At 36.7% G+C, this 27,661-nt stretch overlaps 1 protein-coding gene across 5 annotated transcripts in view; it reads left to right on the forward strand.

Annotated features, from left to right (window-relative positions):
- Positions 1 to 27,661, forward strand: part of NEO1 (neogenin 1) — a 238,999-nt gene that overhangs the window by 102,714 nt on the left and 108,624 nt on the right. For all 5 annotated transcript variants that reach the window (XM_088025133.1, XM_088025134.1, XM_028100230.2 and 2 more), the window contains exons 6-7: positions 23,830 to 23,984; positions 25,331 to 25,451. In XM_088025133.1, coding sequence (XP_087881259.1) covers positions 23,830 to 23,984; positions 25,331 to 25,451 — 276 coding nt within the window. The remainder of the gene's footprint in view (positions 1 to 23,829; positions 23,985 to 25,330; positions 25,452 to 27,661) is intronic.

Consider the following 27,661-nt stretch of genomic DNA (forward strand, 5'->3'; position numbering starts at 1 on the left):
CGTGTCCCTGTTTCCCATTCTCTGGCCATGTAACCTTGGAAATTAATCCGTTTACTTGAGCTTCATCTTTCTTATTTGTAAAATGGAGATGAGAATGCCTTCTTTGTGGTGATGATGTAAGAAAGATGCCTAATACAGTGCCTGGTGCTTTGTTGGCTTTAGTAAATGTGCCTCAGCCAATGTCCCTGGGTTTCAAAGAATCTTTCCTTTCTATTTAAACCCTCTTTACTTGATTCTTTCTTTGATTTCTTTTTTGCCTATTTACCTAGATTCTACTTCCTCCTTGGATCATTCAAATGGACATCTTAGATGACATTCTGTTTTGGTTTTGTCGCATGCCATAATCACCAGATACCCTTGGCTCCAAGGGTGTGAGACAGGCCAGTCACACTCCACTCTTATGCCCAATCCAGCTTCTTAGGCTCTCACCTAAGTCTATGCATGCTGCGTTCCTGCTTGTTGACTCTGGCAGATTGGATGGAATATTAGTAAACATCTTTCAGTATTTATTTAAAGAACAAAAGAATAGCAGTATGGGCAAAGTCATGCCTTTTCCAGCTCAGAAATAAGGGAGAAGTTTTGGCTGTCATCCTTGGCATTAATCTACTTCCTAGTAAAGATACCTGTCTTGACCTCAGAATTTCAAGCTTAGCTAACTCCGTGTCTCTTATTCATTAATTTTAGCTATCTTTTCTTGAATCTGTTATGTATTCAGTCCTTTTGAGGGAATGTGTTCCATATAATATTTACTATTTTATTATTTCTTTTACTTCAAGGGGTGTTATTGAATTTTCCAGATTTGGTAAAGAGATCCATGCCAAAATGAATTTTAGTAATTTTAGACATATTGGCAGTAAGTCTCATATTAAATATATTGAATCTCTTAAACTTCCCATTCTCTTAATTTTAGTTATCTTCCTCTTTCTTCATTAAAGAGATGATAGCCAGAATTAGGAACAGCAGGAAAAGTGGAGCAATTTTATGAATTAGAAAATGCCACCTTCTCACTAAAAATTGAACTCAGAAGCTCTGGAATGGTCAATAGAAAGGTATCTCCTAATGGAAAGAACAGCTAGGACAAGTTTCTTCTTTAGTGCAGATTTCATCCCTGTTTACCCACTGCCACTCCTTCCATTAAGTGTTTATTGACGACACTTTCAGGTAAACCCAGTTTACACACAGGAATGGGATCTTGCCCCAACAAGAATATCTTGTTAATACAGCAGTTACCCTCAATATCTGAAATATCTGAAAGCTAACTGCCCTGCATTGATCTAAAGTCTGAGAATAGCTGACAGAAAGCTAAATGAAACTAAATCTGTTCTGCTTTTCCCCAATCCCCATTGTAATGATAATGAATACTTTATTGGCCTTTTTGTCCAGAGAAATTTCAAAAGGTGAGATCGTGTGTCGGTGCTTTTCAAACTTTTTTTTGTGTGGGGGTGGGGGGGGCAGGGAACTCAGGAGCTTACTTTGCAAGCAAGAAATGTAAAATAGATAAACATGGAACTAGTCCAATGGAAGCTGAGTAGGATGGGGACAGTCTCCATTCCCCATCTCCTCCATTCCTTGTGTTAATATTTTTCTTATCTGTGATTACAAATACAGCATTTCTATGACTATCTTAAAAGTAATATCAGAGATATTTTTCAAGCAATATTTATTCAGTACTTAGTGCAAGTTAAGCAGAAGCAGAATCTAGTATTACTGGAGACAGAATGGCAAATAGGGTGCAGTCTTCATCCCCAAGGGTACAGTAGATGACACAGTGAAGTAATTAGGCATTTCTAGCCCAGGATGATAAAAGCTGCACTATTATGTGCCCACTTTGTCTCTGAGACTTATTCTTGTCTAGTTGATTTCAGTGATTCTTGCTCAGAAAGTAGAAGAAGAAATGACACTAATTGTTTTTAACAGATAAATGTATACCTTGAATTCTTCTTTTTTTAAATTTTGTTTATTATTTAACAGAGAGAGACACAGTGAGAGAGGGAACACAAGCAGGGGGAGTGGGAGGGAGGGAGAAGCAGGCTTCCTGTGGAGCAGGGAGCCTGATGCAGGGCTCCATCCCAGGACCCTGGGATCATGACCTGAGCCGAAGGCAGACGCTTAATGACTGAGCCACTCAGGCACGCCGCCCCCCCCCCACCGAGTTCTTGACATCAGAAATAGTCAACAGACTTTATTTAAACATTGTTTTTTGCCATTTTCAACATGGATGGACCCTGAGGACATTTTGCTAAATGAAATAAGTCAGAGAAAGACAAATACCATATGATCTTACTGATATGTGGAACCAAAAAAAAAAAAAAACCAAAAACAGAAAAAACCTGAATTCATAGATACAGAGAATAGATTGGTGGTTGTCAGAGGGGGTGTGTGTGTGTGTGTGTGTGTGTGTGTGTGTGTGTGTTTATGTGTGTGAGAAATGGGTGGACGTGGTCAAAAGTCACAAACTTCTAGTTATAAGTAAATCCTAGAGATATAATAGATAACACGGTGACATGATACTGTATTATATATTTGAAAGTTCCGAAGAACAGAGCTTAAGAGTTCTCATCACAAGAAAACGGTTTGTAACTATATGTGGTGATGGATGTTCTAGAATTATTGTGATCATTTCTCAATAATACATAATATCAAATCATTATCTTACATACATCTGAAAGTAATACATGGTTATATGTCAGTTTTACATCAATAAAAATATTATTAAGAATGGCATATTTATGTAAAAGATAAAATTCAGTAATGATCACAAGCCTAAATTGTTTTCTTTTATAGTTTCTAAGCAGAATTTACATGGACAGAATTTGTCTTGTGAGCTTTGAAATACTAAGAAATGACTACGGTCAGCTAGGTGTTCTGTGTCATTGTCAAAACCAAATCATTTGTCAAGATGCTGATCTTTTTTTTTTTTAAGATTTATTTGTTTGAGAGAGAGTATGCACATGAGTTGGGGGAGGGACAGAGAGAGAGAATCTCAAGCAGACTCCCCCCTGAGTGTGGAGCCCAGTGGGGAACTCCATCCCACTACCCGTGAGATCATGACCTGAGATGAAATCACTTAACCGACTGAGCCACCCAGGTGCTCCAAGATGCTGATCTTTACCACCCATTTCTACTTCTGTCTTAAAATGATAGTACTTTTTTTTCTTTCAAAACTCTTAATCATAGTAATTTCCTTGTCCTAAGAGTGATGGGGTGTTGAAGAATGTCTTTTTCCTAAAGAAAAAATCTTTTCCAATTTTTTCAACATTTCTCTGTGTTGGAAAAATTTTATGAAAAAAGTTGAAGGAATTTTACAGCAAACACCCACCACTTGGAGTATTCAGTTGACATTAGGAAATTGATAATTGCTGTATCACATGTCTGTCACTCTATCCATCCATCTTAATTTTTTGATATATTTTAGAGTAAGTGGCAGATGTACCCAAATATTTCAGTATTCATATCATTAACTAGAGCAGAATATTTTGTTTGTGGTTCTTTAAAAAATTTTTCTTTTGAGATAAGCTTTATATGCTGTGAAATGCACAAGTCTTAGTGTGCTATTAATGTGTTCTAAGAGATATGTATTCCTATATAACCAAAATCCCTATCGAGATATAGAATATTACCATCACTGCAGAAAGTTCCCTCATGTCCCTTCCCTGCAGATCCTCTCCTTACCACCCCAAAGGCATCGACTCCCCTTTTTTTTCCCAGCATATGTTAGTTTTGCCTGTTCCAAAGCTTCATATAAATGTAATCATGTCATCAGTTTGTTTGTTTATGTAAGGCTTCTTCCACAAAGCATGTTGTTGCATGTATTAGGAGTCTTTGTCTTTTTGTTGATAAAGAGTATTCCTATTTTGCCTGGTCTTTCCCCGAAGTGGTTGTACCAGTTTATGTTCCTGCCAGCAGTGTATGTGAATTCTCTTTGCTCCACATCCTGGCCAGCACTGAAGATGGTCAGTCTTTTCAGTTGTGGTTATCCTGGTGGATTGGTAATGGTATCTCTCTGTTGTTTTAATTTGCATTTCCCTGATGATTAATGATGTTGAATATTTTACCATCTGCTTATTGGTCATTTTTGTATCTTGCATTGTGAGGTATTTTCTAAATTTTCTAAACAGTGTTGATTTTATATGTAGATGATGCATTTGTTTGTCAGTCACATTAGAGAATTCTTTATTGTGTTAAGGAATTGTCCATTTATTGGTACCAGAAAGACATGGGAAATAGAAAAATTAGAATACTGGAGTGCCTGGGTGGTGCAGTTGGTTAAGCTTCTGACTCTTGGTTTCAGCTCAGGACATGGTCTTGGTGTCGTGAGATTGAGGCCTGCATTGGGCTCTGTGCTCAGCACGGAGTCCACTTGAGACTCTTTCCCTCTCCCTCTGCTCCTCCTGCCCAATAAATAAATAAAACTTTAAAATATATATAATAAAAATTTTTAAAAAGAAAATTTAATACGTTAATAATAATTTCAGGCCTTTGCTTTTACATGTCTTTAGAAATAGTTAAATTTTCGCTATCACTACTACTTCTATTATTTTTAGATTTGAAATTTTTCTCAATATAGGTATTTGAATTTCTCTTGAAGAAGCAAAGGAATAATGTCAAATGTGCTATGAAATATCAGTAATTTACAATTCAATTCCAAATATGTTTGCCTCCATAAACTGCTGTTTCATAATATCTGTTACCTAGAGTAAATAATTAAATTGGCTTAGTATATTAGTCTTCATCTAATTATAAGTATTTTTTAAAAATCTAGTTACAAAATCTAATGACTACATTAGCAGAAATAAAATACCATTTCCTCAAAACCCTTGAGAATTTTTTATTTCCATACTTGTGAGGTAAATTATTTATGAAGCATTGGTGCTGAGCTCCAGATCAAAGAGAACTGCAGGATATACACCAAATCACACTAGTGTGTTAAAGTGAGAGAATATAAACAAGTTGTTACATTGGCCAGAGTTATTGTCAGCCCTTTTCAGGGGTGCATGACTGATTCCCAGTGATTGTATAACAGAATTATACTTATCATGTAAATGCACTTTACATTTTGAGACTCTAAAGAGATTTAATAGATAAAGTACATGTTATAATACCTGACTCATAGCTAATACTCCACGAAATTTAGTTCCCTTTCCTCCTATAAATCTCTAGAGGAGGTATTGTTACTAATCTACTGATGGATAAAGCTTCTGAAAGTCTCCAAATTATATTTTCCTCTTCAGCCTTTTTCCTGGGATACTGAAAATAGTTGCTGCTGAATTTTAAAAAATTGGAACAGGACAGTGGAATTATGAGATATTTTATTTGCCAAGAAATTTTATTATAGTAGAAAAAGAAAATGAGTGTCTAATTAGGTACAGAATGAGTAGTAATTTACAATGAGAAAAGAAACCACAACAAATTAGTTTCTTTTTTTTTTTTAAGATTTTATTTCTTTGACAGAGAGACACAGCGAGAGAGGGAACAGAAGCAGGGGGAGTGGGAGAGGGAGAAGCAGGGAGCCCGAAGCAGGGCTCAATCCCAGGACCCCAGGATCATGACCTGAGCCAAAGGCAGACGCTTAATGACTAAGCCATCCAGGCACCCCAACAAATTAGTTTCTAAGAGAATTGACAAAAGTACAAACAGCGCAGAAATCCAGAAAAATAACACTTTTTTTTTTACTGTCTTAAATACACTTACATAATATTTTGTTCTGGCTGTATTTTATGGGATTGTCTCCTCATATGACAATGATTTTTTAAAGTCATTCTCTGTAAGAATGAAAGTTAATTTGGTCTTTTTCCTCCAGTGTTTAGAATATGGTCACATGATATGACTCTGCAGCTTTGTGTCTCAGGTATTTAATTGTTTTTGTAGTGCAAAGTAGATTTTTTAATTTACATTTTTTTGGTTGTATAAGAATATGAGTGACAGTGAAAAATATATTAATCATTTTTTCTGCTTACAAAAATTTGTATTTCTATTAGCTTTTCAGTTTATTAGTTTGGTTTTTATTTTTCTTTTAAATTAAATAAGTAATATAATAACATTATTAAAGGCTCAAACCATATCAACAAAGTAAATCTCCTTCATTTCCCCTTTCCCATTCCTTACCCCCTTTCTCAGTGGTAACCTTTGTTATTAGTTTATTTACTATTTATTTAATTTTAATTCTTTATTTAAATTCAGTTTAGTTAACAGAGTATATTAGTTTCAGGGGTAGTGTTTAGTGATCATCAGTGGCATGTAACAGTCAGTGCTCATTACATCAAGTACCCTCCTTTTTTAAAAAAAAAATTATTGTTATGTTAATCACCATACATTACATCATTAGTTTTTGATGTAGTGTTCCATGATTCATTGTTTGTGCAAAACACCCAGTGCTCCATGCAGAACGTGCCCTCTTTAATACCCATCACCAGGCTAACCCATCCCTTCACCCCCTCCCGTCTAGAACCTTCAGTTTGTTTTTCAGAGTCCATCATCTCTCATGGTTCGTCTCCCCCTCCGATTCCCCCCCTTCATTCTTCCCCTCCTGCTATCTTCTTTTTTTTTTTAACATATATTGTATTATTTGTTTCAGAGGTACAGATCTGTGATTCAACACAGCGCTCACCATAGCACATACCCTCCCCAGTGTTTATCACCCAGCCACCCCATTCCTCCCACCCTCCACCACTCCAGCAACACTCAGTTTGTTTCCTGAGATTAAGAATTCCTCATATCAGTGAGGTCATATGATACATGTCTTTCTCTGATTGACTTATTTCGCTCAGCATAACACCCTCCAGTTCTATCCACGTCGTTGCAAATGGCAAGATCTCATTCCTTTTGATGGCTAGGCTTCTGAAACTCTTAGACATGTGTACAAAGATCTATGTACAAATACGTACAAAGATGCATATTGAAACACTACTTGTAATAGAAAAATTACAAGCAACCTTAAATGGCCATTAGTAGGAGAATGATTGAATAAATTGTAGTCAGACTGTGGACCACTGGGCTGCTGTCAAAAAAGAGATGGTCATAATACTGGTATGTAGAGTTATTAAGAGAGAAACACAAGTTGCGGAAGAGTATTTATTGGCTGATTCATTCTATATTTTAAAGTGTGTGTGTGAAAGAGAGAGAGAGATGTGTTTGAAACATAGAAAAAAAGTTTGGGAAGCTTACACACCAAACATATCAATAGTGTTTATCTCTGGGGAGAGTAGTGGTACTGACAGGTAGTTTAGAGCTTAGTATAGGGGAGGCTTTTTTCTGTTTCTTTTATGTATCGTTTACACCTCCTATATTAAATACTTAGCTTTTAAAATTTGAAAATGATGAAAGTAGAGAAGGAGAAAAGAAAACAAAGGGCACTCTCAGTCAACAGAAAGAACTAGCTGAAATAATACTAGGGAGAATCAGGGAGCAGACAAATCCAAACCATCCAGTAGTCAGTAAAATTTTCTTAAATAGGCAGTCTGTGAACCTGGAAAAAATCAAATGGTACAAAAGTGTATACGGTGCAATAAGATACCACTCACACCAATTAGGATAGCTACTTTCAAAAACAAAATAAAACAGAAAATACAAGTTACAGGTGAGGATGTGGAGAAATTGATTGGAACCCTTCTGTACTATTAGTGGGAATGTGTAACTGCTGCGGAAAACAGTATGGTGGTTCCTCAATAAATTAAAAATAGAATTACTGTATGATACAGCAGTTCCACTCCTGGATATATACTCAAAGAATTGAAAGCCCGGTCTCCAGGAGTTAACTGTACATTCATGTTCACAACAGCATTATTCACAGTAGTTAAAATGTTAGAAGCAACCCAGGTGTTCATCTGTGGATGAAGGGACAAGCAAAACGTGGTATGTACATACAGGGGAATGTTATTCAGCCTTGTAAAGGAAGGAAGTTCTCACACATGCTTTATAACATGGATGCACCGTGACATTCTGCTAAGTGAAAGAAGCCAGTCCCAAAAAGACAAAATACTGTATGATTCAATTCATATGATGTGCTTAGAGTAGTCAGAATTATAGAGACAGAAAGCAGAAGGGTGGTTGCCAGGGGCTTAGGAGGGAAAGAAAGAAAGGGGAGTTACTGTTTAATGGGTACAGAGTTTCAGTTTTACAAGATGAAAAGAGTTCTGGAAATGGATGATGAAGATGGCTGAACAACAGTGTGAATGTACTTAATACCACTAAACTGTACACTTAAAAATGGTTAAGACCATATATTTTCTATAATGTTTATTTTTACCATAGTTTTAAAATTTGAGGGAAAAAAGTATATGGTAACAAATCACTGTCCATCTCTCTTTATTTTCCAGTTTCCCAGTTATCCTCTTGTGAGGTAACCACTGGACCAATCTTCTGTATATTCCTCAATTCATCAGCACTTAGTTATAGCTCTCTCTTTTGAATTCTCATCTATATAACACTTAACTAAGCATGTCTTTATTATCAGTCTCCCTCACAGCATCCACTAAAATGTCTTTGTAACTTGTAGCTTATTAAATATTTGTTCAGTGATTGAGCAGATGAATGAATTCAGTGGTCCCAGAAGGCACAAGAATTGGGGAGCTCTCTGTGTATATAAATTGTGATGATGTATATAGTCATCTCTTTTAGTGATCCCTAATGCAGGGTTCTCCCACTTCAGCATGGCTGAGAGTAATCTGAGAGAGCTTGTTAAAGTGCGGGTTTTGGAGAAACAAATAGGGTTCTAGAGGGGAAGGGGTCGGGGGATGGGTTAGCCTGGTGATGGGTATTAAAGAGGGCACGTACTGCATAGAACACTGGGTGTCATACGCAACAATGAATCATGGATCCCTACATCAAAAACTAATGATGTAATGTATGGTGATTAACAATAATAAAATAAAAAAAAATGCGGGTTTTGTGGCCTCATCTTTTGTAGTTCTCAAGCATGTGGTGTGAGGCCCAACTAATCAACATTTTTCTCAGGTCCAATACTCAACTTTGTGTAGCTCTTCAAATAGTCTGTGGATCTCACTCAGAGATACCTCATCCTAAGTCATTTGTATGCTGCTACAAGGCTTTACAAATTGAGTTCACCTATTTAGGGAGCATTTTTAGTGCATTTATGCTACCAAGTGAAAGTAATTGTCCTTGAGGCCTTCATAACTTCTCTGTCTAGGTGTGGTACACAGTTAGTGTTCACCATAGTAATATTGTGACACCATGCAAAGATTAAATATGTTCAACCTTGTTAAGGAAGGGGAGCCTGTATTTAGTAAAGACTTTCGTGAATTCTTCAAAATAAAAAAAAATTACGTGTAGAGCACAGTTTCTCAAGTTTAAGGTCTGAAAGGACTGTAAGACCCCAAGTTTGAGAAGCATTGCATTGGGATTGAATTCTGTGACTACAGAATCAACTGGTAAACATAAACATGAATGTGAATGCTAAAATAACATGCGTATTAAAACTTTACATTATCATAAACATTTAAAAGCAAATTTTAAAACTCATGCAGAAAATTCACATATAGTAAGGAATAAATTTATGAACTCCTACTGGAGAAACAATGGTGTAAAACAATAAATCCGTGAGAAACTTGAGAATCCTTGAAAAAATTCTTATCCTGAACATCTTTTCTCTTATAGTGCCAATTAATGGAAGTTTTCGAATTCAAGTAACTATCTCTTTCAACAAATACACATTGATCATGTGTTATGGTTTAGGCCATTGGGGTTTTAATGGTAAATAGGGCAGTGATGGCCAAGAATGAGAGGAGAAGTGGGTCAGGAAGTGTTTTTGGTTAAGGTCTGAAGGATGAGTTAAGTTTTAGCTAAATTGAGGGATAGAGTTAAGGAAATGCAATGAAGCTGGAGATACGGGAAGGATAGAAATATAATTTCAGAGTCATGTGGCAACTGTGTTCAGAATGTTGCTTCATAATTATAATTTCTCCTATTTCCTTCTGGAGATTAAGGAAAACCGATTCACCTTCAATGGAATGAGAAGCTTTCTTAAGAAATGTTGGAGGGCTCTAATGTACTTTTGCTTTGTTAGTTGAGCCAGTACGGCCATACCACCCTGAACACGCCCGATCTCGTCTGAGCCAGTACTTACAGCAGACTTGTGATTAGATTGTCAAACAAAATCGTGAAGGGATTTAAGACTGTTAAAATGCTTATGTTTTATTTTTTTTTAAGAACTTACATGTAATTTGTGAATTATTGAAAAGCTTAAAAACAGCAAGTGTGCAGTTTAACATAAAATGGACAGAATTTATTTATTTCTCTACTTAAAGAGCTTTTTAAGAATGCCAATGCTTAAACCTTTAAAATCAAACAGTAGAAATTCCAACAATGCAGAGCTAATGTAAATGAAAACTGTTATAATCTTCCAAATAACGGCATAATAAAGTAACCTTGAAACATTGGTGTTGGCCCTACATTGTTTTCTGTTTGAATTAAGTGGCAATTTCCAGGGTTGCAAAACAGTGATGGAATTAAGTGATGTTTCCAGTAAAAGAATTTTGCAAGTATAATACGTTTTAGTATTAAATTCTACTTGTGCATTTAGCAATTAAAATTATTCTTGTAATGATGATGGCATTAAAAGGAATAGGGAGCTGTCAAAGGGAATTTGAAGCTTAATTATCTCTTTGGTAACAAAATGCATAATCTTCCATTACAACGCTTATTTTCTTATGGTAATTGACTCATTTGCTCTCTGGTTATCAATTTAACTTCCCAACCACAAACATCTGCTCTTACATTGTGTTTAATTGGTGTGAATACTAGCTACAGAGAAGTTAAAATCCCAAGAACATTTTAGAGGCAATATTTTATAATTCATGAAAGGGAAAAGTAAATGATGAATTGAACATTGTGATATTTTTCTAATAGTCTTTGAAAATCTGTTTACTAAAAATGCATACTAAAGTTATATTAATTAGATTTTTTTGAAAAGGACTTTGCTATGTTTTCCAGAATTACTTACTCTGCCTTAGGGGGAGTTTCAATCCTTTAGAAGGAAATATAGCACTTCCTCAGAAACATGGTACCTAATGGTTAAGATTGTAGGCTTTGGAGGTGTTTTTCAGTATGTTACTATTTAAAGAAGAGGGGTAGGGATGAATTGTGTGTTGTGTTTGCTTATAATTTTTATAATGGAAAGCTAAACCTTAAAAATTTTTTTTAAAGATTTTATTTATTTATTTGACAGAGAGAGACAGTGAGAGCAGGAACACAAGCAGGGGGAGTGGGAGAGGGAGCAGCAGGCTTCCCGCTGAGCAGGGAGCCCGATGTGGGATTCGATCCCAGGGCCATGGGATCCGATCCCAGGGCCATGGGATCATGACCTGAGCCGAAGGCAGAGGCTTAACGACTGAGCCACCCAGGCGCCCTAAACCTTAAAAATTTTTAAATGGCTACCTATAAGGGAAGGGAGAGAACGGGTTGGGGAAAACAGGGATAGAAGCAAGACTTGTTTGAATATACCTTGTGTTTGTAGATTTAACATTTTACAAAGTAATTCTGGAAAGGGGAAAGTAAAATGAAACAAATGACTCTAAATGTGTATCTAGTTTGTAGTATACTACACAGAAAACTACAATTCCAAGTGAAAGTTATTATTACAAATTAATTTAAAATAGTAATTGAACCATACATATCTAATGGGATATACTCTAAGGACAAAAAGAACTGCAAAAATCTTCAACTGTCTTCTGTTATTATATTGTTGGTGGAGATAGTTATTCTGAGACTACAGAGTACAAGATCTGTGAGTAATTAAGCTGGTGTCACTGAGAACAGATTTTTAGCATGAGAGAAAAGAGATAACAGATGTAAAATTATTAAGATCCAGTTAAAACCTATAGCCCTGAATTTAATTGGATAACAATGAAATCATGATGAATTTTATATTTAAAAAGTACATAATTCCTGGTTTTGTCCACAAGTAGGGCCTAAAAATAGTGACTAGAATATACTAAAGACTACTAGGGTCCTGTTAGAAAAGGACTTAGGAACTTCCAATGGACTCAAGCTTCCCTTAGTCAGAGTTGGGCTAGTTTGAGAATCAGAAGAATAATAACTTGCATGGATTGAAACATATCAAATGTATTCTAATTCATGAACTCCTAAGAATACTTTTTTAAAAAACCCTTCAATGATTTCCTTCAGTCAGAAGGATATTAGAGAACCAGACCATTGTTTTGAAAATTGGTAAGTAAAGGGAAAAAAATCAAGCATTTATCCTGCTCTTTCTATTAGAGATATATTTAAGGATAACCAAATAATTGGTGAGGGGATATTCCTCTTTATAGAAGGAATGTTAGAATAAGAAGACTACTATGGCTCAGTCGTTAAGTGTCTGCCTTTGGCTCAGGTCATGATCCCAGGGTCCTGGGATCGAGCCCCACATTGGGCTCCCTGCTCAGCGGGAAGCCTGCTTCTCCCTCTCCCACTCCCCCTGCTTGTGTTCCCTCTCTCGCTGTGTCTCTCTGTCAAATAAATAAATAAAATCTTTAAAAAAAAAAGAAAAGAATACTACTATTTTGCAATATCTAAGTCTGTTAACATCACAAAAAGAGAGATAACCACACATTATGAACTCTCCTGACTGAAAGATCATGAGACTACTTACGAAGTAGTCTTGAAAAAATAAAAGGAAAGATCCTAACTCCAGTCAAGCTTCTACATTTAATTGCTAAATGCAGGACTAATATGTTAAATCCACCGTGGCATGCAGTCAGCAAAGATAGACTACAGGAAACTTTACAGGACAAATGACTTCTACAGCAAATAAATTGCAAACAAAGATAGGAGATAAAGGAGGAACCTGTAGATTAAAAGAAACATAAGAAACTAATATTAATGAATGCACTTTGTCCAGTTCAAATAAATCATCCTTTTAAAGTGTAGATTGATGATGTTGAGAAATTATTGTACTTACCAACGTGATGATGGTATTATAGTTTTGTTTACAAATGGGAATTTTTGTTTTATAGAGGAACTTACTTAAATACTTATGTATAAAATAATGTAATACCCAGGATTTGCTTTCAGAGTAATCTGGGGAAAGACATGAGATGGGTTAGAATGCAGATGAAGCAGCACTAGCCATGAGTTGATAGTTGTTGAAGCTATATGACAGGTACATGGTGTTTATTATTATTATTTCCTCTGTAGTAAAAAGTTAAAAAGAGAGAGAGAACATGGGGTTTAAAGTCAAACTGCTTAGGTTCAAAATCTACATCCGTCACTGACTAAGCTTTGTGACCCTATGGAGCTACTTAGACTCTCTGTGTGTTAGTGTCCTTGTCTGTAAAATGGAAATAATATAATAATACCTAAAGAATAGGGAAATAATGATAAGTGGAAAATATTTGTGAATGTTACCCATTATCATACACCAAATATATAAACTAAAATCCTAAAGTTGCAGTTGGGTAGAGATCTTGGTGTGTTTAGGAATGGTTCAGTTGAGTTCCTTATTTAGTATAGGTGCAGACTGAAATCCATGGCCAGCAAATGTCTGCTGGTAGAACCAGAACTCAACTAGAAGTCTCTTGACTTCAGTCACTGCAGTGTCTTCACAGTAAATCATTATTGAATAATATTCAAATAAACTTAAATATCTGATTTTACATAGGGAACACTCAATATCAAAAATATATTAGTTTTTTCCTGCATCTAAAATTTATTGCACTTCAAATGAAAACTCAAGTTTGTTCTTGTTTGTCTGTTTTCTTTGAGAAGGAACAGATACATGTAACCAAAGATGAGTCTGAATTCATCTGGAATTAAAAAAAAACTTAATGAACAATGTTAGGAAAATTTTGAGGAAATAAAGGAATAAAAAGAGAGTACTCATTCTACCAAATATTTAAAAATATGTAGTTACAGTCATTAAGTTTCTGGTTCTGGTGCAGGAATAGACAGATCAATGAAACCACTTAGTATCCAGAAATAACTCCCCCCTCAAGAGTACTAGGCTTTTAATATTAAAACTGTTTCAAATCAGGTACTCTTATTGGGACTACTGAGGTTACCATTTAGAAAAATGTAAAGCTGGATACTTGGTAAAGTCCAGATTATTTCATAGACATGCTAGAAGAAAATGCAAGTGAATATTTTTATAGTATGGAAGCAGGGAAAACCTTTCGAGTAAGAATAATAAAATATAGGTGCCAAAAAAAAGGGGGGGAGGACTGATAAATTTTACCACACACAAACCAAAAACTTTGGTAGAATGGGTGGCTTAAGTAAAAGACAAAAGAAAAAACTGAGAAGAAATATTGGCAACATGTATGAGACTATTAGTCTGGGTCCAGTCAGGAGCCAGAAATTACACCAGGAATTTAAACCAGGAAATTTTAGGGCCCCTGGGTGGCTCAGTTTGGTTAAGGTCATGATCCTGGGGTCCTGGGATCGAGTCCCACATCGAGCTCCCTGTTCTGTGGGGAGCCTGCTTCTCCTCTCCCTCTGCCCCTCCCCCTGCTTGTGTGCACACGCTCTCTGTCAAACAAATAAGTAAAATCTTAAAAAAATAAGGAAATTTTAATATCAAGAATTATTAACTAGTAAAAGTGTTTTAACTACTAAAAAGGACAAAGTAGGACTCTAAAGAATACAGAAATAGTAAATATAAGGATCAGATACTACCTCTAGAACTGAAGGAGAGAATCAAAAAAGTGAACAAACTTGGATGAGGGCCTCCCTGTCGGAGGTTGCAGTTCAGACCTCGGAGAGGGTATAGTTGCTGCCAGAGGACACAGCCATGGGCCAGGCTGGTCCACAGATCTTCTGGATGCTACAGATCTGAGCGCATGGGTGGAAAGTCACCTGCTGGGGTGCCGTGGACTGACTGATGATGAGCTGGAAGTTACTTAAGAGTATACATTCTTTCCCTCCTTTGGCTCCTAACACTTCCTGGGGTTCTGCCTACTCGCTGTACTATTACTCTTCATTAAACCAAATTATAAAGCTTGTCTGTACCTCTTCCCAGGACCTGCCCCACTCTAGCCAGTGTAGTAGACAAGAAAATGAAAAAAAGAGGAAAGCAGATTGGAAAGGAAGAAATGAAACTGTCCCTATTCACATTAAACTGTCTCCATTCACATGATTATTTATGTAGATAATCCCACAATTGTCTATAAAAAGCTGCTAGAACTAATGAGTGAGTTTAGCATGAGCACAGGATAACAAGTTAATACACGTAAATCATTTCACCTCTACATATTAGCAGTGAACAATTGGAAACTAAAAAATTTAAGTACCACTTACAGTAGCACCAAAAAATGTGGAATACTTAGGGAAACACCTAATAAAAGTATGAACAAGATTTGTATATTGAAAACTATGAAACGATGGGAGAAACCACAGAACAAAATAAATGGAGAGATAACCCATATTCAGGGAAAGGAAGGCTCAATATTGTTAAGGTGTCAAGTTGCAACAAATGCAGAATAATCCCAATCAAAATCCCAGCAGGCTAAGCACAATTTAGCTCAACTATTAAATAAAAAAAAAAGCTGCTATTGTCATCATTGCTTTTTTGATAAAACTAACCAACAGTGGGGCTTGCTGCTTTGTGATACGGCACTTTGAAACAGGGATTGGTGAGATCCCTTGTCAAGGAAGTCATATAGGAAATTACATTAAGTGGGAGGTTGTACTAGATGATCTGCTCCTAGCCTTCTAATTCAAAGTCTTACTCTGTTATTTTAAGTCAGTGTTTTACAACTTTGGAACAAGGAAAAAGAGAGATACTGGAATATTTAGGCTTTTCAAATGTACTTAGCTTTTCCCCAAAGAGCCTCTCACTCTTTCTCCCACCCTTAAACACTATTACATGCAATGAGGGATATTACAAATGGAGGGTGTTGTATGAGTGAACTCTGTAAGGCCTCTAATGTGACATTTGTTATGCCTTTTTTAAAAGTTGTTGTTGTGACTTACCAAGCTGACTGAAAAGAAATATGTCAGTTTTCTCAATTTTTTTGAATTTTGATTATGGTTCTTCCAAAATGGTAAAAATCTTAGGGAAGTAGTCTTTTAATACTCATTTTTAGACAGCTTAGAATATTCATTTTGTCAATTTCTTCAATATAGTCAATTTAGTAAATATCAACAAGGAAACTCAGAAATTATCTTTGTAATTTTTCTTGTTGTTAATTGTACCAGAATATCAATTCTTAAAGATACTATGTTCCTATCATATATTTTAAATCTATAAAAAAATTTTATTTTAAGTAGGCTCCATACCCAGTGTGGGACTTGAACTCACGACAGAGATCAAGAGTTGCATACTCTACTGACTGAGCCCCCCAGGCACCCACTAACATATATTTTATTTTTATATTATTTTTTTTTAATTTTATTATGTTGTGTTAATCACCATACATTACATCATTAGTTTTTGATGTAGTGTTCCATGATTCATTGTTTGTGCATAACACCCAGTGCTCCATGCAGAACATGCCCTCTTTAATACCCATCACCAGGCTAACCCATCCCCCACCCCCCTTCCCTCTAGGATCCTCAGTTTGTTTCTCAAGAGTCCATAGTCTCTCATGGTTCGTCTCCCCCTCTGATTTCCCCTCCTTCATTTTTCCCTTCCTGCTATCTTCTTTTTTCTTTTTAACATATAATGTATTATTTGTTTCAGAGGTACAGGTCTGTGATTCAACAGTCTTACACAATTCACAGCGCTCACTGTAGCACATACCCTCCCCAGTGTCTGTCACCCAGCCTCCCCATCCCTCCCACCCCCCACCACTCCAGCAACACTCAGTTTGTTTCCTGAGATTAAGAATTCCTCATATCAGTGAGGTCATATGATACATGTCTTTCTCTGATTGACTTATTTCGCTCAGCAAAACACCCTCCAGTTCCATCCACACCGTTACAAATAGCAAGATCTCATTCCTTTTGATGGCTGCATAATATTCCATTGTATATATATACCACATCTTCTTTATCCATTCATCTGTTGATGGACATCTTGGCTCTTTCCATAGTTTGGCTATTCTGGACATTGCTGCTATAGACATCAGGGCGCATGTACCTCTTTGGATCTCTGCATTTGTATCTTTGGGGTAAATACCCAGTAATGTAATGGCTGAGTCGTATGGTAGCTCTATTTTCAACTTTTTGAGGAACCTCCATACTGTTTTCCAGAATGGCTGCACCAAGCTTGCATTCCCACCAACAGTGTAGGAGGGTTCCTCTTTCTCCACATTGCTGCCAACATCTGTTGTTTCCTGACTTGTTAATTTTAGCCATTCTGACTGGTGTGAGGTGGTATCTCATTGAGGTTTTGATTTGGATTTCCCTGATGCCGAGCGATGTTGAGCACTTTTTCATGTGTCTGTTGGCCATTTGGATGTCTTCTTTGGAAAAATATCTGTTCATGTCTTCTGCCCATTTCTTGATTGGATCATTTGTTCTTTGGGTGTTGAGTTTAAGAAGTTCTTTGTAGATTTTGGATACTAGCCCTTTATCCGATATTTCATTTGCAAATATCTTCTCCCAGTCTGTCGGTTGTCTTTTGGTTTTGTTGACTGTTTCCTTTGCTGTGCAAAAGCTTTTTATCTTGATGAAGTCCCAGTAGTTCATTTTTGCCCTTGCTTCCCTTGCCTTTGGCGATGTTTCTAGGAAGAAGTTGCTGCAGCTGAGGTGGAAGAGGTTGCTGCCTGTGTTCTCCTTTAGGATTTTGATGGACTCCTGTCTCACATTTAGGTCTTTCAACCATTTGGAGTCTATTTTTGTGTGTGGTATAAGGAAATGGTCCAGTTTCATTCTTCTGCATGTGGCTGTCCAATTTTCCCAACACCGTTTGTTGAAGAGACTTGTCTTTTTTCCATTGGACATTCTTTCCTGCTTTGTCCAAGATGAGTTGACCATAGAGTTGAGGGTCCATTTCTGGGCTCTCTATTCTGTTCCATTGATCTATGTGTCTGTTTTTGTGCCAGTACCATACTGTCTTGATGATGACAGCTTTGTAATAGAGCTGGAAGTCCGGAATTGTGATGCCGCCAGCTTTGTTTTTCTTTTTCAACATTCCTCTGGCTATTCGGGGTCTTTTCTGGTTCCATACAAATTTTAGGATTATTTGTTCCATTTCTTTCAAAAAAGTGGATGGTATTTTGATGGGGATTGCCCTGAATGTGTAGATTGCTCTAGGTAGCATTGACATCTTCACAATATTTGTTCTTTCAATCCATGAGCATGGAACGTTTATCCATTTCTTTGTGTCTTCCTCAATTTCTTTTATGAGTGTTTTATAGTTTTCTGAGTACAGATCCTTTGCCTCTTTGGTTAGATTTATTCCTAGGTATCTTACGGTTTTGGGTGCAATTGTAAATGGGATCGACTCCTTAATTTCTCTTTCTTCTGTCTTGCTGTTGGTGTATAGGAATGCCACTGATTTCTGTGCATTGATTTTATATCCTGCCACTTGACTGAATTCCTGTATGAGTTCTAGCAGTTTTGGGGTGGAGTCTTTTGGGTTTTCCACATACAGTATCATATCATCGGCAAAGAGTAAGAGTTTGACTTCTTCTTTGCTGATTTGGATGCCTTTGATTTCTTTTTGTTGTCTGATTGCTGTGGCTAGGACTTCTAATACTATGTTGAATAGCAGTGGTGATAGTGGACATCCCTGCCGCGTTCCTGACCTTAGGGGGAAAGCTCTCAGTTTTTCCCCATTGAGAATGATATTCACTGTGGGTTTTTCATAGATGGCTTTTATGATATTGAGGTATGTACCCTCTATCCCTATACTCTGAAGAGTTTTCATCAGGAAATGATGCTGTACTTTGTCAAATGCTTTTTCTGCATCTATTGAGAGGATCATATGGTTCTTGTTCTTTCTTTTATTAATGTATTGTATCACATTGATTGATTTGTGGATGTTGAACCAACCTTGCAGCCCAGGGATAAATCCCACTTGGTCGTGGTGAATAATCCTTTTAATGTACTGTTGGATCCTATTGGCTAGTATTTTGGTGAGAATTTTTGCATCCATGTTCATCAAGGATATTGGTCTGTAATTCTCCTTTTGGATGGGGTCTTTGTCCAGTTTTGGGATCAAGGTAATGGTGGCCTCATAAAACGAGTTTGGAAGTTTTCCTTCCATTTCTATTTTTTGGAACATTTTCAGAAGAATAGGTATTAATTCTTCTTTAAATGTTTGGTAGAATTCCCCTGGGAAGCCATCTGGCCCTGGGCTTTTGTTTGTTGGGAGATTTTTGATGACTGCTTCAATTTCCTTAGTGGTTATAGGTCTGTTCAGGTTTTCTATTTCTTCCTGGTTCAGTTTTGGTAGTTGATACATCTCTAGGAATGCATCCATTTCTTCCAGATTATCTAATTTGCTGGCATAGAATTGCTCATAATATGTTCTTATAATTGTTTGTATTTATTTGGTGTTGGTTGTGATCGCTTCTCTTTCATTCATGATTTTGTTGATTTGGGTCATTTCTCTTTTCTTTTTGATCAGTCTGGCCAGGGGTTTATCAATCTTGTTAATTCTTTCAAAGAACCAGCTCCTAGTTTCATTGATCTGTTCTACTGTTCTTTTGGTTTCTATTTCATTGATTTCTGCTCTGATCTTTATTATTTCTCTTCTGCTGCTGGGTTTAGGCTTTATTTGCTGTTCTCTCTCCAGCTTCTTTAGGTGTAGGGTTAGGTTGTGTATTTGAGACCTTTCTTGTTTCTTGAGAAAGGTTGTATTGCTACATGCTTTCCTCTTAGGACTGCCTTTGCTGTATCCCAAAGATTTTGAACAGTTGTGTTTTCATTTTCATTGGTGTCCATGAATTTTTTTAATTCTTCTTTAATTTCCTGGTTGACCCATTCCTTCTTTAGTAGGGTGCTCTTTAGCCTCCATGTATTTGAGTTCTTTCCGACTTTCCTGTTGTGATTGAGTTCTAGTTTCAAAGGGCTGTGGTCTGAAAATATGCAGGGAATGATCTCAATCTTTTGGTACCAGTTGAGACCTGATTTGTGACCTAGGATGTGATCTATTCTGGAGAATGTTCCATGGGCGCTAGAGAAGAATGTGTATTCTGTTGCTTTGCGATGGAATGTTCTGAATATGTCTGTGAAGTCCATTTGGTCCAGTGTGTCATTTAAAGTCTTTATTTCCTTGTTGATCTTTTACTTAGATGATATGTCCATTTCAGTGAGGGGGTGTTAAAAGTTCCCCACTATTATTGTATTGTTGTCGATGTGTTTCTTTGCTTTTGCTGTCAACTGGCTTATATAATTGGCTGCTCCTGTGTTAAGGGCATAGATATTTACAATTTTTAGATCTTCTTGTTGATTAGACCCTTGAAGTAGGATATTGTGTCCTTCCTCATCTCTTTTTTTTTTATTTTTTTTGTTGTTATGTTAATCACCATATATTACATCATTAGTTTTTGATGCAGTGTTCCATGATTCATTGTTTGTTCATAACACCCAGTGCTCCATGTAGAACGTGCCCTCCTCAATACCCATCACCAGGCTAACCCATCCCCCTACCCCCCTCCCCTCTAGAACCCTCAGTTTGTTTATTATAGTCTTTGGTTTAAAATCTAATTTGTCTGATATAAGGATTGCCACCCCAGCTTTCTTTTGGTGTCCATTAGCATGGTAAATGGTTTTCCACCCCCTCACTTTCAATCTGGGGTGTCTTTGGGTCTAAAATGAGTTCTTGCAGACAGCATATCAATGGGTCTTGTTTTTTTTATCCAATCTGATAGCCTGTGTCTTTTGATTGGGGCATTTAGCCCATTTACATTCAGGGTAACTATTGAAAGATATGAATTTAGTGCCATTGTATTGCCTGTAAGGTGACTGTTACTGTGTATTGTCTGTGTACCTTTCTGGTCTGTGTTACTTTTAGGCTCTCTTTTGCTTAGAGGACCCCTTTTAGTATTTCTTGTAGGGCTGGTTTCGTGTTTGCGAATTCCTTTAGTTTTTGTTTGTCCTGGAAGCTTTTTATCTCTCCTTCTATTTTCAGTGACAGCCTAGCCTGATATAGTATTCTTGGCTGCATATTTTTCTCATTCAGTGTTCTGAATATATCATGCCAGACCTTTCTGGCCTGCCAGGTCTCTGTGGATAGGTCTGTTGCCAGTGTAATGTTTACCATTGTAGGTTACAAATCTTGTCTCCTGAGCTGCTTTCAGGATTTTCTGTTTGTTTCTGAGACTTGTAAGTTTTACTATTAGATGTCGAGGTGTTGAACTGTTTTTATTGATTTTGAGGGGGGTTCTCTGTGCCTCCTGGATTTTGATGCCTGTTTCCTTCCCCACATTAGGGAAGTTCTCTGCTATAATTTGCTCCAATATACCTTCTGCCCCTCTTTTCTTCTTCTGGGATCCCAATTATTCTAATGTTGTTTCATCTTATGGTATCACTTATCTCTTGAATTCTGCCCTCGTGATCCAGTAGTTTATCTCTCTTTTTCTCAGCTTCTTTATTTTCCATCATTTGGTCTTCTATATCACTATTTCTCTCTCCTGCCTCATTTATCATAGCAGTTAGAGCCTCCATTTTTTATTGCACCTCATTAATAGCCTTTTTGATTTCACCTTGGTTAGATTTTAGTTCTTTTCTTCTCCAGAAAGAGTTTCTCTAATATCTTCCATGCTTTTTTCAAGCCCAGCTAGTATCTTTAAAATTGTCATTCTGATCTCTAGTTCTGATATCTTACTAATGTCCATATTGAGTAGGTCCCTGGCAGTCGGTACTGCCTCTTGTTCTTTTTGTTGAGGTGATTTTTTCTGTCTTGTCATTTTGTCCAGAGGAGAATAGATGAATGAGAGAACAAAATGCTGACAGGGTAACAATGAATCCAGAAATATATACACTAAACAAATCAGAAGAGACCTGAAACCGGGGGGAAAGAAAGGGAAAGAAAGAAAAAAAGATAAAAAAAACAGAAACAGAATATGATCCAGATATGATCAGGCTGGTGCATAGATCAGTGCCACACACTAGATTTTGGGTGTATTCTGGTCTGTTAGAAGAAGTGCCTCCCAAAATTGTAAAGAAAGAAAAACTTATATATGTACAAAAATAAGGGTAAATACAGTGAAGGGATGGAATATGACTGTACAGATGAAAATTATAAAAGATTTTATAAAAGGAATTGATAAGTTGGTTGAAAAAAGAAAGAAGAGGATTTAAAAAAAAAGCGGGGGGAGAGAATGTGATCAGGCAGGAGACTAGAACAAAGCCATACATGAGAGATTTAGGGTATAGTTTGGTCTGTTAGAAGAAACTTTATCCCAAAATTTTAAAGAGAGTACAATGTATGTATATATATATATATATATATATATATATATATATATACATACACACACACACATATATATACATACACACACATATATATACACATATACATGTATACACACACACACACACACACACACACACACACACCAAAAATAAGGTTAACTATTATGAAGGGATAGAATATGACTCCAAAAATGAAAAATAGAAAAGATTTTTTAAAAAAGGGATTGGTAAGAATTTGGTTGAAAAAGGGAAAAAGAAAATTAAAAAAATTAATTTTGAAAGACTAAAGAATCATGGGGGAAAAAGCCATGAATTCTATGTGCAGTATTTCCCTAGTGCTGGAGTTCTGCCGTTCTCATTGATCGGTAAACTTGGTCTTGGCTGGCTGTTCTTGCTGATCTTCTGGGGGAGGGGCCTGTTGCCGTGGTTCCCAAATGTCTTTGCCGGAGGCGGAATTGCCCCGCCCTTGCCTGGTCCGGGCTAAGTAATCTGCTCAGGTTTGCTCTCGGGAGCTTTTGTTCCCTGCAAGCTTTCCCTACGGCTTTGGAGGACGACAGTGAAATGGCAGCCTCCCAATCTCCGCCCCAGAGGAGCCGAAAACTCGGGGCCCCACTCCTCAGTGAGCCCCCAGAGAAAAGCAGTCAGTCACTCCCGTCTCCGTGGTCTCCGGGGGCACTCTGTGCTCACCTGGCCTGTGATAGATAGAAAGATAGATATATCTATAGACAGAGAGAAACGGAGCGTTTCTATCTCTGGCACCCAACTCGGTGTGGAGTCTCCAAACCCAGCAGATCCCTGCGGTGCGCTCCCGCGCCGCTCCTCCCGGAGGAGGAAGGGGAGTCTCCCAGGATCTGCCACTTGTTGGGTCCCTACTGGAAGAGCAGTGGCCCGACTGGGCTGCGGATCACGGTTTATGGCAACCCCGGGCTGAGAGCCCACACCTGGCCTCATCTCTGCAGCCGGCTTCCCCGCTCCGACACCTGGGAGGTCTGCCGCACTCAGGCACCCCCGTCTTTCTGTGACCCGGAGGGTCCTGAGACCACACTGTCCCAGCGAGGGTTCCACCCCCAGCTTAGCCACTGGAGCGACGTTCCTCAGCAGAGCCGACTTGTAAAATTTCCGATTTTGTGCTCAGTTCCTCTGTCACTTGCCGGTAGTGGCTGATGGAGGCCCCCTCCCCCGCCATCTGTCCTCCCGAATATCGCCTCGGGATTCACTTCTCCGCACCTCTTACCTTCCAGAAAGTGGTCGTTTTTCTGTTCAGAGAGTTGCTGCTATTCTTTTCTCCGATCTCCTGTTGAGTTCGTAGGTGTTCAGAATGGTTTGATCCCTATCCAGCTGAATTCCTGGGACCAGACGAAATTTAGGTCTCCTACTCCTCTGCCATCTTGCTCCTCCCCTCCCCCAACATATATTTTATATATATATTTGTTATATGCTTTTGTAAAAATGTGAAAGCCTCAAATAATAAGTAAAAATCCTGTAAATTCTAGAATTTAGAAAAATGCTTGAAATATGAACAGCTATTTTTATTTTTATTAATATCTTAATTTCCTTTCTCTTTTAAAGCCCAACCTGAATTCCTGAAACAGCCTACTAATACATATGCTCACGAATCAATGGATATTGTATTTGAATGTGAAGTGACTGGGAAACCAACTCCAACTGTGAAGTGGGTCAAGAATGGGGATATGGTTATTCCAAGTGATTACTTTAAAATTGTCGTAAGTATTTTTCAAAGGACATTTCTCTCCCAAACCTTTAAATGTCTTTAAATGTAATCACTAAGAGATCTGTTGTCTTATATATACCAGTTTATGTACTGCAGATGAAGACAGGAAAATACACATAGCATGTAATCTCTTCATTAGCTGATGAGAAAGCTGAGCCTAGATGTATTTTGGTAGCTTATATAAGATCAAATAGCAACTCAGTAGTTGAACTAAGCCTAACGCCCAAATCTCCTGACCAACAGTCTGGTATTCCAACTCAAACATGCTAGTACTCTTATTAAACACAGTTGTCACTGTTTTCTTGGTAATGATTATGCTGTGTGTGCACCAGTTGTCTTCATAGCTCTCCATTCAAAGAACAGAAATTTGTCCTTCATACACCGATGCCCAGGCCTTTCAAAAGAAGTATGACCCAGGGTTGGACGATTGTGATGATAGAAAAAAGATTCTTAAAGTAAATAACATTAAATGTATTTAAGAATACTCAGCCATTATTGCTTTTTATTTGATATATGGTTAAATGCTTAGTAAATATTGTCTACTATTATTATTATCATTATCTAAATCCTAGTAATAAAATTATCTAAGTTTTGGTAATAAGGATTAATATCTTAAGGTGTATACATGGCATTCATAGAAATAATCAGAAGTAATTATGGTTGTTACTAATGTAATATAATGTCTTATAAATTTTTCATATAAGTAATTCATTCTTAGTAGGAATATATTTTCTATTTTGAAATGCATAATCTCATATGTTACAAAAAGTAATTTGCAAGTATATTTAACTCTAATTAAAAAGCAATGTGTTACAGCTAAATGAGCATTTTTACTCTTATCAGTTTCATTTTATTCTTAAAGTCTTAAAACCATATTAAATTAATAACAATATTTGACATTTATATAGTTCTTTGTAATTTAAGGGAAGCTATATATGCATCCTCATTTAACTTACTGTAGACTAATCTGTTAGAACTAATGATATTAGAGATAATTTTTAGAAAATGACTTGAATTCACAAATTCAGACCTTTACTATGGTCACATGGTATTGTATGTCAGATATTTTTCCAACCAAAGGTGTAGGTCTGCAAACACTGGGTATTATTTTCCATAGGGATTAAGTTCTTATTTAGTTACCGTGCTTCCTGTTCTAGTCAGTTAAATCAGTACCTTGTCAATAAAATTGAGTTAACAGGTACATAGATAGATAATATTCAGTAGCGGAATCATACAATTTTACTTATTTTTTCTCCCCAGAAAGAGCATATCCTTGAGATTTTGAACTAATGTTCCTCAGTCAAATCATAAAATTTTGTTTATGTTTTTCTTTCTCAGAAGGAACATAATCTTCAAGTTTTGGGTCTGGTGAAATCAGATGAAGGGTTCTATCAATGCATTGCAGAGAATGATGTTGGAAATGCACAAGCTGGAGCCCAACTGATAATTCTTGAACATGGTAAGAGGGGCTGGAATAGTAAAATGAAAGAGGCTGTGTTTGAGGAACTAGTATATATCACAGTACCTGTTACTCTAGGATACCTCATGATAAAAACCCGTTTCTAAAGACCAGTATATGGCAGAGCTAAGAGGAAAAGAAAGCAGTCTGAATATTTACTACTGCTTAAAATGACCTAGAAACACAATTTTGGTTAATATTGAAAAGAACTGAACAAGTACAGTCTTACACAAATGAATGTTCTTTATATTTCTGTCATTTTAATCTCACAAATATATTTTTGCTCTATTAAAATAGAAAAACTTAAAGTACTTTTTATTTTGCATTGAGTTTTTCTAAAATAAAAATAACATGCCCTTTCTAATTATCACACATACAAAAGATGCTTATTATAAATTCAGACAACATTGAAAAGTAAAAAGGGGGGAAAAGCCCTAGCCTTTATCAGTTATTCAGTTCTGGGGAAACCACACAATAATTTGAGCAGATAATCCTGACTATAAAGAACTATTAACTATAACAGAATTAGAGTAACAAGGGGTGGGCTGGCAAGAAGTAAAGACAACTCTAGTGAATATAAGAATGGCAGATATAAAGAGCAGTCACAAGTTGTAGGTCTGAGATAGAGTGTTAAGCTCCTCAGGACAGATCCAGACTGTGTTGGAGACGGTGTGGCCATTTTTTACTGGAAAACAGAGAAGTTGCTGTGCTCTTGAACCCTGCTCAAAACCCAGGGTCTGGTGTGCTAGGCAGCCAGTCACAAGGAGGTGTCTCCCTGAAGTCATTCTGCTACAAAACCACCTGAGGGGTTGGGGTGTTGGGAGAAGCTGCTCTCCAGCTGAAAAATTTAAAACATACGTCCTCTGCAAAGAAAAGGATAGATAAAGGGCTCACCTTCGTTTTTGCAGAGCAGGCAATGAAGGATGAATTTGGAATTGACGGGCAATAAATTGATAATGGCACATGGTCCAAATCCTGCCTTCTAGGAGTACTACATATGAACATGCACAGATGTGTATATGGTTTGATAACACATTTTCTTGGAACAACATGGTGTGAACATCTTCTCATGTCAATAAATATATAGATCTATATCAACATTTTCCATCGTTGAACAGTTTATTTGCACTTTGTTTTGTGTAAGTGATTCCCTGTTGGTTAACATTTTAAATTGTTTCCTTTGTTTTAGTATTATGAATGATGCTATGCTGAACTTCTTTATATGATTATTTTCTCATACTAAATTACTAGAAGTTGAATTGTTGGATAATCTGTGTCAAATTGATAAGGATACCTGTTGGATGTATTATTTATTTGTTTTAGCAAGAAGAGCATTTTTCATTTTGTGCAGTTCTCAAGAATGTATGAAAAAGATAATGCTTTAGACATGTAGTCTGATGTCTGAGTCAGATTAAGTTCAGGTTCCAGTTTGGCCCCAGCTATATAGCCTCACTGTGGAAGGTAATTGGTAAAGATAGTGCCTACTTTGGCTTTTCACTAAAGTAGCATACAGGATTTTTATAGGCTCTTTCTTGAAAATGTCTTTGAGAGTACTATTATAAAAAGGAATAAAATACTAGAACTGTTCTTTTTTCTTCCTGTGTTTTGATTATACCTTTTCCTATTTATTGAAAAGGATTAATAGAAACTTGTCACTTTTCCGTCTTGGCAAATGCCTGAGTATGATTGCCAAATCAGGCACTAAGGTAGATAGGCTGTTTCTTTTTATTAGTGGCAGTGATCTTCCTTGGTAAAATTTGTGGATCTCTTGGGGTGATTTACATGGAACTAAATAAAGGAATTTCAGTATATCTGTGTTTGGGATTACCATTATAGGTTTAACTCTTAATAGCATAAATGGTTGGCTATGCTAGGAGGTGTCTAAACTAATCCTAATTGGGTTTTCCTCTGAAAATGTTTGGATAGCATAATTACAGTTGCAGTGTGTGTTTTTTCCTTTTTGAGACAACAGACATTTTTGGGCTGGCAGAAGTTTTTAGTAACCTTGTCAGGGATGGATTATAAGAAAGACTCATGTTACTAATTTTACTATTTTAATTTGCAAGATAAATATTTATGTGGGAAAGCTAAAAGAAAATATAACAATTTATAAGGTCTGATCTCTGCTTTTTTTGGAGTTTATAATATTGTAAAGGATGTAAGAGGTGTATACAATTTAATACCCAGTCCATAATAAGTGTTATTTTTAT

Source organism: Eumetopias jubatus, unplaced genomic scaffold (genome assembly GCF_037043125.1).
Source record: "Eumetopias jubatus isolate StellerSeaLion01/CBP00866 unplaced genomic scaffold, mEumJub1_p1.0 scaffold_7, whole genome shotgun sequence".
In the NCBI taxonomy this organism is placed as follows: domain Eukaryota; kingdom Metazoa; phylum Chordata; class Mammalia; order Carnivora; family Otariidae; genus Eumetopias; species Eumetopias jubatus.